The 16,821-nt window shown below is 45.9% G+C and overlaps 1 protein-coding gene across 1 annotated transcript in view; it reads left to right on the forward strand.

Annotated features, from left to right (window-relative positions):
• Positions 1-624: 624 nt before the first annotated feature.
• The window catches only part of tnmd (tenomodulin), a 50,928-nt gene continuing 34,731 nt past the window's right edge, over positions 625-16,821 (forward strand). Inside the window, exons 1-2 of the mRNA XM_067380924.1 lie at positions 625-730; positions 4,557-4,697. Of these exons, the coding sequence (XP_067237025.1) occupies positions 683-730; positions 4,557-4,697 (189 nt within the window). The 5' untranslated portion in view covers positions 625-682. The remainder of the gene's footprint in view (positions 731-4,556; positions 4,698-16,821) is intronic.

A 16,821-nucleotide genomic window follows, 5' to 3' on the forward strand; every position in this document is an offset into this window, starting at 1 on the left:
TATCCACAGGCTTTGAAGATACAGCTCAATAAAAGAACCACTCTCATACTGAGATACTGCGTAAAGTCCCCCACACTGATTATTTTAGTTAAAATTATGATCAACTTCATGCTTTTGATACTTGTGCTTACGTTTGATACAGCAAGTACACTTTTTTAGAATTAATTATTAAATACGGTTTCAATTTCAAAATGTGGGCTTGCAAAGTCAGGGTTAGGTAAAATCAAGGAAAGCAGAGTGCAATATTTTGCTGAGCTTAACTCTGTTTTTCTACTCTTTATCAACTTGAAACCTTCTTAGGCATTTCCAGATGTGACTGTGTTGCCTACTAAGTAATGATGGCCAAGTAGGTAAAGCTAAACAACAGACTATATGTAGACTTTAATGTGTTGCCTGACTAAATGTTGTGACGCTAAAAAAGAAAAGTGGAATGTCCTGAGAGACCAATAAAAAACAGTAGCTCACATTAGCGCAATCTCCATTCATAGATGAATTTCAGGACATCTGCTTTGACTAACCACAGTAGTTAAAGTTATTCCGTCCCATCTGAAAGAGGAACCCTCCCTCTTGAACAGGCTCCCAAATTACCAATGGAAAAGTTTGGGTTTTTGGATTCCAGTAAGAAGGACTTCTGGGTGGAAGAAGGTTTCCAGAGGAGATTATCTTTGCTCCAGCTACAGTTATGGAGAATAACCCCTACTTCAGCAGTCAACAAGTCCTTTGCAAAGATGTGAGTATTACATATGCATTTATGTTATGTAAATATAGATTTTTTTTTTCTTCTGTAAATTCTAGAAAATCAAAAACCTCAAAGAAAAAAAAGTCTCAAAATCAATATATATTATACAAACCAACATTTATTCAGACACTCATACAGTTAATACAGTTTATTCACTATAGTAAAAAAAAAAATGGTAAAATATGACAAGTTCTCATGAGTCTTAAAAAAATTAATCTTAATTTTGTCAGATAACACTTGGTCAGGTCAAAGTGTCTGAATAATTTTTGGGTTCCAAATGTTTATAAATTTTACTGGTAGTCCACTGTATAAATAATTTTTGGGTATAATATGTCGCAGTTTACTTTATTTTGCTATCCTCACTTACATAAATGAACTATAGTGTCCTGCACCCGGTAGTAAAAATATATCAAAAAATATAAAAAATGTCTGAATAATTTTTGGTTTGACTGTATGTATGTATGTATGTATGTATGTATGTATATTATATTATATTATATTATATTATATTATATTATATTATATTATATTATATTATATATAATATCACGTATATACATACATATATACATACACACATATATGTGTGTAATTTTATTTTATTTTTTTTTTCAAAATTTTTAAGAAGGTTTAGTAAAGAGGATTTGAACGGGAGATCTCAAATTAGTTTTAATTTGTGTTAAATTGCTCTTTTCAAAGGTTGTGATGTGTGAATGTCAGGTGGGGTAAAATCAGTAATTATTTCTGACTGCAAGACTTTTTGAGTGTTTAGTGTTTCGTTTTGTTTTCTTGCACTCAGTGCCTTTTCTTCAGTTGAGTGGCACGCTGTATGGCTAGACATTTACTACTGTGCAAATTATTACGCATGATTTATAATTAAGCAATCAAGATAATTTTCTCAGCATTGTATATGCAATTATATGTCTGCTTTACTGAAAATCAAGTGGGTGGATTTATTTTAGAAAATAATGTAACAACACAATTATTAATATACCCTTTTGGACTAGAATAAAGTCAGTGATGATAAATACAGATTTGATTTACACAACAGTATGCAATTTCTTTTAAGAAGAAAGATCTTCACCGTTATCAATGATGTGAAATAACAGACATTAGAGGGTGATTCTGCTCAGTTTATCCTTTCAGATGAAAATTGTTTTTTGTACAACCATCTACAGTGTCTGTTTTCCTTCCTTCTCTCATTCTCTCTCCTTCCATATTTACTCTCTCATCTCTCCGTCTCTTTTTTCTCGATCCCTCCCTCCCGCTCTACCTCTCTCTATTCCTCCTCCTCGCCCTTCCTCACTCTCTCTCATCAGCAGGGGGCCCTCGGCTCCCTTCTTCACTGTAGACTCAGACTCAATCCCGCTACAGCAGAATTGCCTCGCTGATTCTTAACCTTAAACCGGTTTAATACTGTTTTGCTGGCAGCCGTCGGTATATTTTCATAGCCATTTATATTCCGAGCAGATGGAACGTTGTCCTCCAGTCAAGTTTCCACTGCTTATGCAACCTCTGGATTTCAGCACTATCTCTATTCATATTTTTGCTTCATGCAAGGGGAAATTCTTTAGAGGAATTGTAGGCTTCTCTAATTGTTTGTCCTCCTGTTTCCCGTCACGTGTAGCGAGAGGGCTTATGCCTTGACTTTTTTAACAGTGTGCTCATGGCAAACTTAATGTGAAACTGTCTCGTTCAGTGCATTTCTATTTGTGCATACTTTTGAAGAATATATAATCACAGCACCTGTTAGTGAGTAGGATATATTAGACAGCAAGAGAACATTTTGTCCTCAAAGTAGATGTTAGAAATAAGAAAAACGGGCAAGCGTAAGGATTTGAGCGAGTTTGTGATGGCTAGATGAATGGGTCAGAGCATCTCCAAAATTGCATCAGAACTAGACCACGGAGCAATGGAAGAAGGTGGCCTGGTCTGATGAATCAGGTTTTCTTTTACATCACGTGGATGGCAGTGTGCGTCGCTTACATGGGGAACACATTGCACCAGAATGCACAATGGGAAGAAGGCAAGCCCGCAGAGGCAGTGTGATGCTTTGGGCAGTGTTCTGCTGGGAAACCTTGGGTCCGGCCATCCATGTGGGTGTTACTTTGACACGTACCACCTACCTAAGCATTGTTACAGACCATGTACACCATTTCATGGAAACGGTATTCCCTGGTGGCTGTGGTCACTTTCAGCAGGATAATGCATCCTGCCACAAAGCAAAAATGGTTCAGGGACGGTTTGAGGAGCACAACAATGAGTTTGAGATGTTGACTTGCCCTCCAAATTCCCCAGATCTCAATCCAATTGAGCATCTGTGGGATGTGCTGAACAAACAAGTCCGATCCATGGAGGCCCCACCTCGCAACTTACTGGACTGAAAGGATCTGCTGCCAACATCTTGGTGCCAGATACCACAGCACACCTTCAGGGGTCTAGTAGAGTCCATGCCTTGATGGCTCAGGGTTGTTTTGGCAGCAAAAGGGGGACCAACACAATATTAGGAAGGTGGACATAATGGTATGCCTGATCAGTGTTATATATATATGTATATATATTAGTTCAACAAAATGATCCTTAATGACATGGTCTGATTCCTGTCTCAAACTGTGAGATAAAGTACAATCATAGTAGTCACCACCAAGGGCGGCATTAGGGGTGGGCTTTTGGGACTTCAGCCTCGAATGATTTTTATCATCTTGTCACAATTTTTGTCACAAATAAAATTATTCAAAGCTGCAGGCTGCTCTATAAATCAGACATGGTCTTGCAAGCTACATTTTGGCTGTTTTGCATAAAGTCTGCCGCATTTTGTTATTTATTCACAAGTCACAAAGTCAAAGAAATGATGACGGTGCTTTCCAATCTACAGACAACAACAATGTAATCAGAGAAAACTGCATTGACTTTGGTCCAGCCAGATATCTTGGCAAAGTAGAGAATATTTTAGAGACATAACTCTACATGTACATATACAGTATACAGTGTTTTTTTTTTTTTTTTTTTTTGCCAAATTTGTAAGATATGCAGTTTTGGAAATACACTTTTATTAAAACGTAATGCAGTGAACCTCACAAACTTACTGTAGGCTAATAATACATTAACCATATTTTTATATTAGAAATGCAAATAATAATAGCCTGCTAATTTGTAAACAACACTTGCCGACTCGACACAAAAATGCTAATTAAGATCAGATCATATGCTGGAAGGGAAGAAAACTATTGCATTTTAAAGTGCATTACATACAGTAAAACATTTCAACATTATTATTATTATAATAAAATGCATTATTTAATATTAAAAAAAGAAGAAAGAAAGAAACCATACACACTGATAGAGGTCTGGTATAGGCCAACGCTCTGAATATCCATTGAGCCTAGAACCGCACATGGTCACCAATGCTATTTCTGTTCTGCAAGCTTCTGTTTCGGCAAGAGACGTTTGCTAATTGAAGCTTGTTCCTCCGTATTTCATAATTCTGATTGGCCATGTCCTGAGAGATAGTTGAGCACACCACTGTGAATAGTAAGCTTTTAGACTCTCCCTCCTGGAACTCAGCCGGAACAAAAGCCTTTCTTTATTAATTTGCGGCCATAAGCTTAGGGAATTTAATCGAACAGACGAACTTTTAATTTGGGACAATTTTAATAAATGTGACCTTTTGTTCTGATCCCGGAAGAATTCAAATTGCCCGTGTGATTATTTCTTTCTCAGCTGAGCACTGTGGTGGAATACAATCAATGTGTGAATCCTTTACATGGAATCGCCTCATATAAAAACACAGAAGTACAATAATGTGAATGTTTTATAGGTTGAGCTGGGGAAAGAGAAGGAAAGAAAGGCCAGGTATCGTGCTTACCAGTGTGCCGCCATCATTCTGAGTGTTGTGTTCCTGATACTGGCCCTCTGTATCTTCAGTCTGCGATTTATATGGAGCCCAAACCCTGGGAAGGTAAGAGAAATCCAAATCTATTGTGCAGACTAAGAGATACTACTGAGAATGGTGCATGGCTGTGGATTAATTAGGAAATGATTAGAATAACAATCATGGAATGGAAATGAAAGACATAGAAACATCTGCACACACTGTTTAGTATTCTTGGAACTGACTGAATCCAATCTTGATTTCCTTGGCATAAACAATAACATCACAGAGTTGGAGAAAATACCAGAATGAATAGATAAATACATAGTGTGTTTTACATAATAAGACTGCTATAATAATCGGAACTGCAAAACATAGATATTATACATTATAATTCCCCAATTCTTGTTGATACCCAGAAATGGACAGCAAGTAAATAATTGGCAATACCGGAGTGTCAACAGACACGCAAACCTTGTGCTTCGGTATACTACGTTATGCATTAATTCTCCCAGAGGATGTAACTCGTTTAACAGCCAATGCTTTTAACGCATTTGCTGAAGCTCCAGTCTAATTTCTGCATCAGATATTTCACGCTCCTGCTTGAGAGGAGTCATCACTTTGAGCAGCAGAAGTAGTGAAGATTCTCACAGGGCATGTAATGGGCTTAATGACACTGGAAGTCTGGGCTGTGGAGATCGAAAGCGAGTGCTCACACTCTCAAACTGCTGCAGTCGGCTAACTAAAGGCCCATGTAGTCGCTGATATCCAGCAACGAGCAATATAATGGTGCTTTAAAACACAATGATAGGCCTAACTGTTAGGGGGTCTCTTCTCAACAGCAGTCAGGGGGAAATATTAGGCAAGTGTGTGTGTGTGTGTGTGTGTGTGTGTGTGTGTGTGTGTGTGTGTGTGTGTGTGTGTGTGTGTGTACACATTTTACGCACACAGTATGCCTCAAGTGCTGACATCAACAACGAAACCTGAATGTGCAACTATTGCAGCTCCAGGCATCACAATTCTGCAGCTTAGATATGAATATTTCAAACCAACACTGCATATTTCATAAGCCCCGCCTCCCCTTATTTAGACTTGAAATATGAAATGTTTCTCGCTTTCTTTATTTTGCTAGGTAAGGCATCATCAATTATTCCCATGCTCTTAAAAGGTACAGCTCCTGACAAACTAATTAGAAGTCAATACATCAATAGAGCACAAGACTATCTATGCCAATCCCTCCATGTGGCAGCGGGGAGAGGCAAAGCGGTCTCCTGTGTTTAGCTTTGCATAAACTGTTGTGGAAAGGTAATTTGCTCTCCATATTGTATTTCATTATGACATGGTAACCACTTGGGAACTTCTTTTAATTACTTACAAACATATGTTGTTACAGAAGCCTGGGGAAGATAAAGAGTTAGCCATCATTCTCTACGCTACTATGTGTTTAAGAAGGGTGTGCGCGCATCTAACTGTGTGACTGCATGTTGTCCAATGGCACCATAATGTTTTTCATGTCCTAATTATTGTTCTCCTGGGTCCTGTGGGATTAGACGCCTGTCATATTAGCTAATATAACCGAATGTAAAGCACATGCCTTTAAAATGACACACACATAGTAGCACTGCTGCAGTTTATCCAAAAACATCTGCTGCAGTAAACTGATGTCATCTATTTTTCTGACCTTTCTGAATGCCTGTTGTCTCTTAAGGAACCGTGGTTGACAGAAACTTGCAGCACCCAAGCAGCGTCCTTTCAGGCTACCTTATCAGGCCGAACCACCGGCGTCTGTCATATTGACCGCGGTGTCGGAGAACACCTCGAATAGATCACACGAACAGCAGCGTGGAGAGGCTGTGAAATTGCCTTCGCCGCACACGTCTGTCAGGCTCACGAGACGCCCCCCATTATTCAAGCTGAAATTACTTCGCTCACCTTGTTGCTATGTTGTGTTTGCAAGGCAGCCTCGCAAAATGTGCCCCCAACCACCTCTTAAGGACTTCTGTGTCCTGATGTGTATCTTAATGAACACAGTTGCACCTGCTCTCTAGTAATAGTGGCAGGTGCCGGGCAAAGAACGGTCCCCCCGAGTAGGTTTGTTTACTGGCCATGTCCAGCAGCCTTTTTTTTTTTTTTTTCTTGGACTGTTGTTTTGCTCGCTGAACCTGATTTTCCAAAGTGCAACATGTTCCTGGATTATCATCTTTGTTGATATTGAAAAAACATTCCAATCAACCAATCAGATTTCACTGACAAGTTTACGGTTTATGTCAAGTTTAGGTTTACAACCAGGGTTAGGTGCTTCTGCATCAGTGTTATTCATCTATCATTTCTCTCTGATTTTAGGGATAAGTTATGGCTAGGAGTAGGTTTAGGGGTAGGGATAGACAAAATTTTCAGACAGGAATGTTGTTCCAGGATCAACAAAATATGTTGACCCAGGAATACGTGTAATTTGACAAAATCTGGACGTGCATGTTGGTACTCTCAAAGGAAAATGAATAGACTCCAGGAAAGCATGATTGCGGCACTATCTGCTTTCTGAAAGCAGTCCTAAAATAGCCCAAATCTTTGTATGGCCCCTCTCTCAGGTCTTCAGATCTTGTGGGAGAATAATTACAGTAATGAAGCGGACTGGCCAATCTGTGCAGCTACCTTTGGAAGCACCTCCAGACGGGTGGTGCTTTTGGGTTTGCAATTTTCTTTTATTTCACTCATCAGACTCATTTATTCACTTATGAGCTTGAGTTTTTTACTGGGCTTTGCAATTGTCTCTGAGCTCCACCTGGCTGAAACAAACTGTTCCCTTGTAAAGGAGAGGTAGGGGAACATGACACATCCGCTTGACCCAGTCTGGGGCTCTCAGGTGGATTGTGAATGCCTGTAGAAGTGTTTTATAAGTTTTCAGGTGCGTCCCGGGATTCCTGTGAATTATTATGAACAGAAATGAGAGCCTGTGCAAAGGTAATAAGTCTGTAGCTATTCGTGATTTGTGAGGTTTCTGACATGTAATATCAGGAACAATGCCCTTATAGACAAAGACAAGCAAGAATAGACAAAATTCAAATTCATAAAGCTGAACAGTTGAAAGCTGAAAAAAAATCCTATTAGCATAACTATTAATTCATAAACAACAATCCATGTAATGGATTCTGTCAAAAGCTTCACTTCAAACAATAAACATGGTTGTGTGCCAATTACAGTTGAATTGAGGTAGAAAATGGGATGCAGAATTGTAATTTGAATTTAAATGCAAGTATTGAAATTCTAGAAAATTGTCATTTTAACTAAAATAGCTAGAACAACAACAAAAATGAATGTTTAGCTTTACAAGCCTTTGAGAGAGAGAGAAAGAGAGAGAGAGAGAGAGAGAGACTTCTTTTCCCAGAATGTTTTTCCTTGAATTTATCTGAAATATAATGCATTACATTACTATTCCTTTTATATAAATTCAAATTTAGCTTTAAAGGAGACCTATTATGTCCTTAAAGGCCCTTTCACACCGGACGCGTAACGGAAAAGCAAAACGAAAAAGCGAATAGTTTGCGTGCGAATAGTTTGCGTCAAAACCATTCACAGCAGCCGTGACGCGAATGTGCGACGTTTGTGCTCTGAAAGATTCCAAAACATTCGCGGCGACAGCTGAATGAAAAAAAATAAATAAATAAAAAATTTAAAAAATAAATATATATATATATTTTTATATATCAGTTTAACTGACATAGACACTTCACCATCCAGTGAAGATGAGCTTTTCATTTTTTTTTCCAAAGACCGAAAATAAGTTTTTGGGTGCACCCAGTCTTATCAACAACACATTCACTTTCCATAGTCACGGACACAATTTAGGTAAAAAAATAAATAAATAAAATAAAAAAATCAACAAGTTTTACCTCAGAAGGTTATCCTTGTAGCCTACATCGACTTGCATGTACTCCCACATGAGCTGTAATCTCGTGAGAAATGCGATACCTGTCAAAGGTTAATGTTGATTGAATAGCTAGTGACATCTACTGGACATTTCGTTTACAGAAAAGAAACCCACTCACATATACTGCGAGTAGCCCAGGCTGTAAATAGGCTTAAAGAAAACGTCTCGGTTACATATGTAACCCTCGTTCCCTGAAGGAGGGAACAGAGACGTACGTCAGTAGTGACCGACGAATAGGGATATCGCTTAGAGAGCCCTATCATCTTTGTGTAAACTAAAACAAGCCAATGGAATTGGCGTGCGATATTTGCATAATGCGACAGGTGTATATAAATAGGAAGCAGATGCAATCACACTCTGTTTTTCGCTGAGGAGACAACTGGTGTCCGCACTACAGCGAGGGTACAGAAACTGTGGCGACGGGACGTATGTCTCCGTTCCCTCCTTCAGGGAACGAGGGTTTCATACATAACCGAGACGTTCCCTTTCAGTCGGTCACGTTCGACGTACGTCAGTAGTGACCGACGAATTGGGATCCCAACTAAAGCGCCACAGTTACGAAACCCCTTCCAGTGCCCAGCGCAAGCTCAGCTGCCCATAGCACCGGCTGGCGGTGAAGGGGGCGAGCTTACACCGAGAGAGTCTACTGCTGTCTTAACCAATACCCACTAAGTAAACTAGACACACTGGGGAAGCGAACCCGTGAGGGACGCTGCGGAGACCACTACCTACCCAATGGGGGAGGAGTTTACGTGGGAAATACACATATGGACTGGCCCGGGGGGCAGTACGCATATGGAGTCCCTGGGATGGCTCCACCTGGTAGGGGGAGACTCATCTGACAGGTGACAGCAGAGCTGGCTCTGCTAAGGGAAAGACACGGACTCGGCCCGTAGGGAGTTTTAAACCGTGGATAATTACACATATGGGACCGCTCACGTAGAGGGGTCACGACATATGGGCCCCAGCCAACAGACAGCGTCAGCGACGGATGTAGGCCTGGCATCAGACACTCCGCAATGTCCGAGCCGAAGGGGGAGGCGGAGGAACTCGACAGGGTTCGCCAGGCGGGGAACACGACTGGAGTGAAAGTATGCACGTATCCGGCCAGTGGCGGGAATGGCATTGCAAGCCGACACTTAGAGTGGGTACAACACGTCTACCGACTAGTGGATGCGAGTACACGTGAGGATACCGGCTCTACACGTAGGCTATAAAACCTAGCGAACGTGTTTGGTGTCGCCCAGCCCGCAGCTCTACAGATATCTGACAGCGAGGCGCCATGAGCCAGCGCCCAGGAAGAGGCCACCCCTCTGGTGGAGTGGGCTCTCAACCCGAGCGGGCAAGGCACGCCCTGGGATTCGTACGCCAAGGTGATGGCATCCACTATCCAGTGTGCCATCCTCTGCTTGGAGACAGCCTTTCCCTTCTGCTGGCCTCCGTAACAGATGAAGAGCTGATCTGAGGTCCTGAAGCTTCGCGTTCTGTCCACGTAAACGCGCAGAGCACGGACGGGACAGAGCAAAGCTAGGGCTGGGTCTGCCTCCTCCGAGGGCAGCGCTTGCAGGTTCACTACCTGATCTCTGAAGGGAGTGGTAGGAACCTTGGGCACGTATCCAGGCCGGGGTCTCAGGATGACGTGAGAATCACCGGGCCCGAATTCTAGGCACGTTTCGTTGACCGAAAATGCATGCAGATCCCCTACCCTCTTCAGGGAAGCCAATGCAACCAGAAGAACCGTCTTAAGAGACATTCGTTTCAGGTCGACTGATTGCAAAGGCTCAAAGGGATGACCCCGGAGAGCTGTGAGAACCAGGGTCAGATCCCAAGAGGGTACGGAGGAAAGGCGAGAAGGATTTAGTCTCCTCGCCCCCCTCAGGAATCTGACGATCAGATCGTGTTTCCCCAGGGACTTACCCTCAACTGTGTGGTGATGTGCAGCGATAGCAGCGACATACACCTTCAGGGTGGAGGGAGACAGCCTTCGCTCCAACCCTTCTTGCAGGAAGGAAAGCACGGATCCGACCGAACATGATCGGGGGTCCTCTCGGCGAGAGGCGCACCATTCGACGAACAGGTTCCACTTCAACGCATAGAGACTCCTAGTGGAAGGAGCTTTAGCGGAAGTGATGGTGTCCACGACCGCTTGCAGGAGATCACTCAGAACCTCCGCATCCCGTCCAGGGACCACACTTGGAGGTTCCATAGATCGGGACGCGGGTGCCACAGGGTGCCCTGTCTCTGAGTCAGGAGGTCCTTCCTCCGAGGAATCGGCCAGGGAGGAGCTGTCGCGAGGAGAATGAGGTCTGAGAACCAGGTCCGAGTGGGCCAGTATGGAGCCACTAATAGAACCTGCTCCCCGTCCTCCCTGACCTTGCACAGGAGTTGTGTGAGAAGGCTCACTGGGGGAAACGCATATTTGCGCAGACCCGGGGGCCAGCTGAGTGCCAGGGCATCTGTGCCGAGCATGCCGCCGGTCAGGGAATAAAACCACTAGCAGTGGGCAGTTTCCGGGGAGGCAAACAGGACTACCTGGGCCTCGCCGAAATGCTGCCAAATCAGCTGGACCGCCTGGGGGTGGAGCCGCCACTCGCCCGCAAGTGGAGGCTGCCGTGACAGCTCGTCGGCTGCACGGTTGAGCACACCTGGGACACGAGTGGCCCGAAGGGACCTCAGATCCTTCTGACTCCACAACAAGAGATGGCGGGCGAGTTGCGACATGCGACGGAAGCGTAGACCACCCTGACAGTAGATGTACGCAACGGCCGCAGTGCTGTGTAAGCGGACTAGAACGTGCTTGCCTGACAACAGCTTCTTGAAGCGGGCCAGCGCAAGACGAACCGCTAGCAACTCGAGGCAATTGATATGCCAATGCAGCTGAGGCCCCGTCCAAAGACCTGCCACTGCATGCCCGTTGTACGTGGCCCCCCATCCCGTGGCAGAGGCATCTGTGGAGACCACAGCGTGCCTGGACACTCGTTCGAGGGGTACTCCGGCCCAACCACCGGACAAGGGTGCGACGGCAGCTCGGTGTCACGGGGACACGGAGCGTGCCGCACTGCCACGCCCATCTCGGGACCCGGCCGCGGAGCCAGTGTTGAAGCGGTCTCATATGAAGCAATCCGAGCGGCGTTACCGCGGCTGCAGATGCCATATGCCCCAGGAGCTTCTGAAAATCTTTCAGTGGAGCCGCTGTCCTGCACTTGAGCGAGCTCAGGCAGTTCAACACCGACTGGACGTGCGACCGAGTTCAACACCGACTGTCCGTGCGACCGAGTCTAGCTCGAGACCGAGACAAGAGGTCCTCTGCCCGGGGGCGAGTTTGCTCTTGTCCCAGTTGACCTGAAGACCCAACCGGCTGGGAGCTAAAACCATGTCGGGTAGGACTTTGTACTGACATGCCCGACCCTCGAACGCAGACCGGAGGAAGGGTCTGTGTCGAGGCAGAATCGAGACATGAAAGTACGCGTCCTTCAGGTCTATTGCTGCAAACCAATCCTGGGGACGGTCCAGGATTGGCCGTAGCCCACCGCCCTTTTTCGGTACAATGAAGCAGGGGCTGTAGAACCCCGACTTCATATCGGCTGGAGGGACCGGCTCGATTGTATCCTTCGCCAGGAGGACAGCAATCTCCACCCGGAGAACAGGTGCACTGTCCAAAGACACCTGAGTGAAGTGGACAGCCCTGAAGACCGGGGGACGCCGGGCGAACTGAATCGCATAGCCGAGTCTGATAGTGCGAATGAGCCAGCTGGACAGGCTGGAGAGCTCTATCCACGCTTCCAGACACTGAGCCAGCGGGACCAAAGGCACCACAGACGCACCGGGGGTGGGGCAGCAAGGCAGAGAGGGACCCGACTCGGACGGCTTGGGGGAGGCCCGGAGTGGGGTCGGACTCTGCGAGGCAGCAGTGTGCATGGGAGACGGCGCACGGGACGCGGTCTGCGCCATCACACTGCTGCCTGCTGGCGAATGGGGAGGGAGCTGCCAGCGGCAAGGCGGAGCCTGGCACACTGGCAGACACACCTTGTTGTGACCTGGAGTTTGAGGAAACTGCTCTTTTTGTGAAAAAGTGGGTACCGCTGGACTCCTGGGAGCCAGCGGCGGTTGATAGACAGACATCACAAATTCCCCCCGGCCCTCCTCCGGGGGTGGGAGAGACGATGGTATTCTCTCCCGAAGAGCGAGAACCTTCCCCTCCAGGTTGCCGTGTTTTGCTTTTGCGTTTACCACCGGGCTTAGCGGAGACGGGCTGGGCACCACGCCCGCGACCGGCACCCTGCTGCCTGGCTGGTGTAGGCTGCTGCTTTGCCATTTTAGCAGGGGCGGAGGACGATGCAGGCGGGCGCCCTCGGCGACGAGCGGGCTGAGGCTGAGCCACGGGCGGCTGGGTGGAGACAGCAGCGGACCGCCGTGGCATGACGTGACTGATAGCCTCAGCCTGCTTCTGTGCAGCGGAGAACTGATGGGCGAAGCTCTCCACCACGTCGCCGAATAGGCCGACCGGGGACACGGGGGAATTTAAGAACCGCTGCTTGTCGGTATCCCGCATGTCCGCCAGGGTCAGCCAGAGGTGGCGTTGCTGGACTACGAGGGTAGACATCGCGTGACCAACAGCACGTGCTGTCACCTTCGTTGCCCGGAGGGCAAGGTCGGTGGTAGCGCGCAGCTCCCCCAGCAGCTGTTGGTCAGGACCTTCCTGGGGCATCTCCGACAGCGCCTTTGCTTGGTAAACCTGCAAGAGGGCCATCGCGTGCAGGGCGGAGGCAGCCTGCCCACAGGAACTGTAAGCTTTCTCAGTCAGACCGGCTGAGAATTTACAGGCCGGGACGGGAGACGCGGCTCACCACGTGGCTCACCACGCCAGCCAGTGGCCGTTGGACACAACTGCATCACAACGGACCGCTCGACTGGCGGGATCCTCGCGTACCCCCTGGCTACCCCGCCGTCCAGGGAGGTGAAGGCGGACGCGGGGCCAGGCCTGGTACGGGCACTATACGGTGTCCGCCAAGACCTGGTCACCTCATCATGCACCTCCGGGAAGAAAGGCATTGGGGCGGGACGCTGGGGCTGACCAGCGTGACCCCCCCTCCCCCCCCCCCAAGTACCAATCATCCAGCCGAGATGGGCCAGGACAGGGTGGAGGGTTCCACTCAAGCCCTTCGCACAAGGCGGCCCGGGAGAGCACAGCCGAGAGTTCGGGATCTGACTCGGGCAACGCTACCGTCCCGGAGGGCGGCAGCGGGTCCGGATCTTCCTCCCCCGAACACTCAAAGCGATCGACATCTGATCCTCCGCCGGCGCACCAACGGTAATGACTGGACAGTCCGAAGAGGGCCCAGCGGAAACCAACGGCGGCAAGATGGGTTGCGGTGCTGACGAGGGGGCAGGGGCCCGCGGAGCGTTTCCGCTCGGCGGGGGAGCCCTGACCGTTATCCTCAGGTCGCCCTCCCTATACAGCGCCGTACCGTCATTCCGGTTCCCAGGGCCGGAAAAAACGGTTGTACGCGGCACAGGAGAGGGGACCCCCGCTTCCTGAGACTTCAGGAAGGAGAGCCTCGACCTCAGCACCGCGATGGTCATGTTCCCGCAATGGGAACATGAACCATCCACAAAAGCTGCTTCAGCGTGCTGAACGCCCAAACACGAGATGCAGCGATTGTGCCCATCAGGGACCAGGGAACGACCGCACCCAGTAACGCACAGACGAAATGACATACTGTCAGGGTTCGTCTGTAAAGCTCTTTTAGAAGGGGAAGTCAACTCACTCGTGCTGAAGCACCCAGGGAGCGACGCGATGTGTCAGGTACACCACTCCCTGACACACCGAGGAACCGGCCCAAATCGCTACACACACACACTCTTTGTGTTGCTGTGAAAACAGCAGTTTTAGAGCTTATAGCTCAGCTCCTCGGACACTCGCGACCTCGCTGAACGTGCCCTCTACACCAGCACTGAAAGCTCGCTGTAAATCCTCTTCTGAGGGAATGTTTTAGAATAAAACAAACGAAGAAAGGAGTCTTCTGAACAGGACACCAGTGAATGGCTCCGAAGCGAAAGACAGAGTGCGATTGCATCCGCTTCCTATTTATATACACCTGTCGGGGGCGGTGCGCATTATGCAAATATCGCACGCCAATTCCATTGGCTTGTTTTAGTTTACACGAAGATGATAGGGCTCTCTAAGCGATATCCCAATTCGTCGGTCACTACTGACGTACGTCGAACGTGACCGACTGAAAGGGAACCTTTATTTGTCCCACAATGGGGAAATTGTATGCCTATTGGCTACAGATAGAAGGTTAACTACTAGACATATAGTTTATATAAACATTCACAAGGTAGTTTTCTATTGTAAATGCGTCGACACACAAGCTATCAGATGATCCGTCATTGTTGCTGTGACATCACCTTTTTTTCCTTGTATTTGATTGGTTGAAGCCTTTTCTGTCGCCTCGAATGTGAAAAAAAAAAATCGACATTGAAGCGAAAAAAATAAACGTCATTCACGGCGTCCAGTGTGAAAGGACCTTAAGTCTCAGGTGTCCCCAGAATGTCTTGGAAGTTTCAGCTCAAAAACCCCCACAGATAATTTATTATAGCTCGTCAAATTTGCCGCCATTTTGGGTGTGAACAAAAACACACCATTTTTGTATGTGTTCCTTTAAATGCAAATAAGCTGCTGCTCCTGGTCCACTTACCAAATAGGGCGAAGCTCTTACAGCTCACGATTCAGTTGCTCAACAACAACAAAGCCGGACAATCTCACACGGCCAAAATTACAAGTGTCAGTAACGGTGTTCAGCCTTACATTGTTCAAACTGGAGTCTGACACTGATGGAGAGACTCAGGAAGAAGTTACAACTTTTAGAATGCAACTTGACATTTCTGAATGTAGTTTCTGTGTATTTGATTCAACTCATTGACTAGCATATGCCGTTATGTCAATCTCTTGTGCAAAACCAGCATTGAATTGACCCTCGTTTGTCAAGTAGTTTGGTGTAAAATAACATCACATTAGTAGTCTAAGCTGTTTTGTGGGTAAGTCATAAGTAACACTGATATTTTTCTGTCAAACATAACTTCTATTTGCTAGATGCACTGGGGACCCGATTATAGCAATTAAACAAGAAAAAGTCAGATTTTCATATTATGTCCCCTTTAAATTTCAAGTGTACTAACAATTGCAATAATTATATGGGTCTATACAAATTCACAATTTTATCACATGCATATAATTTACTGTGCATTTTCTTGTTTTTTATTATGATTCATAGCACTTTCACATCTCTGCTCCAAAGAGAGAAAAAAGGGGAAAATACAATTATTACATGATGTCATGGTCATTCGTTGCTTTGGCAACAGCCAGACTGCCAGCAGTCCATAGCAAAGTCATATTAAAATCAGTAAAATCTAAGAAATATCAAACAGTACTTTAGATAGACAAATAAGAGATTTTTGGTCTTTGCAAGCAACACACATAAAATATTCTCCACTTCATTATGGGCTTGTGCAACCCATTTCCCTTACCTTTCATTGCCTCTTCTTCTTCCTCATCAAGACCTCGTCCCCTGAAAATCATAGAACAGAACAGAGATCAGTTCTTTTTCTCTTGCACAGTTTAGATTCTGATTGAGCTTTCACATCCTGTTTCGATTCTACACAGGGTGCCAAGAAGTAGTCCTGCCATACAGCCCTCTCACAAGAGAAAGAGATTTCATCAGATTAACTTTCCTGAAACCGCTCTTAACACCCCCCAGATCCATGGAATGTGCCTCATTATTTCAAATGGATTAAGGGTTAAATCTGTCAGTGAGTTAAATTCACAGTCATTGAGATGTGACCAGTAGTTAAGGCAAATTTCCAATTCTGATATTAGATCCGTTTCTGAATTATATCTATTTAACAAGCTTAAAAATGGACTCAGTCACCCATCAATGTGATGACATTACTGGACTGAACCAGTAGTTGTTTTGTTGCCCAAATGTGGCAGTTATCAAAGGTAGTTTCCCAGAATACCCCAGCAGATGTGCTTCTGTTAGTCATTCAGTGTTAAAAGCCCTTTGGGGGGGGATCCTGCGAGATTCAGTAATAAAATATTAAACACAAAGATGATTGGCATCTCCTAGTGGGAGCTGAATGATTTCCAATGAGAGAGGCAATGCTTGCAAATTATTGACCTGCATACTGGTTGGGGGGCGGCGTGTTGTTAAGAGTTATGTCTTTCAAATTGTCAACATCGAAGTTATAGGATAAGGAAAATTTCATAATGCTAGCAAATAA

This window comes from Chanodichthys erythropterus, chromosome 1, assembly GCF_024489055.1.
Source record: "Chanodichthys erythropterus isolate Z2021 chromosome 1, ASM2448905v1, whole genome shotgun sequence".
Lineage (NCBI taxonomy): Eukaryota > Metazoa > Chordata > Actinopteri > Cypriniformes > Xenocyprididae > Chanodichthys > Chanodichthys erythropterus.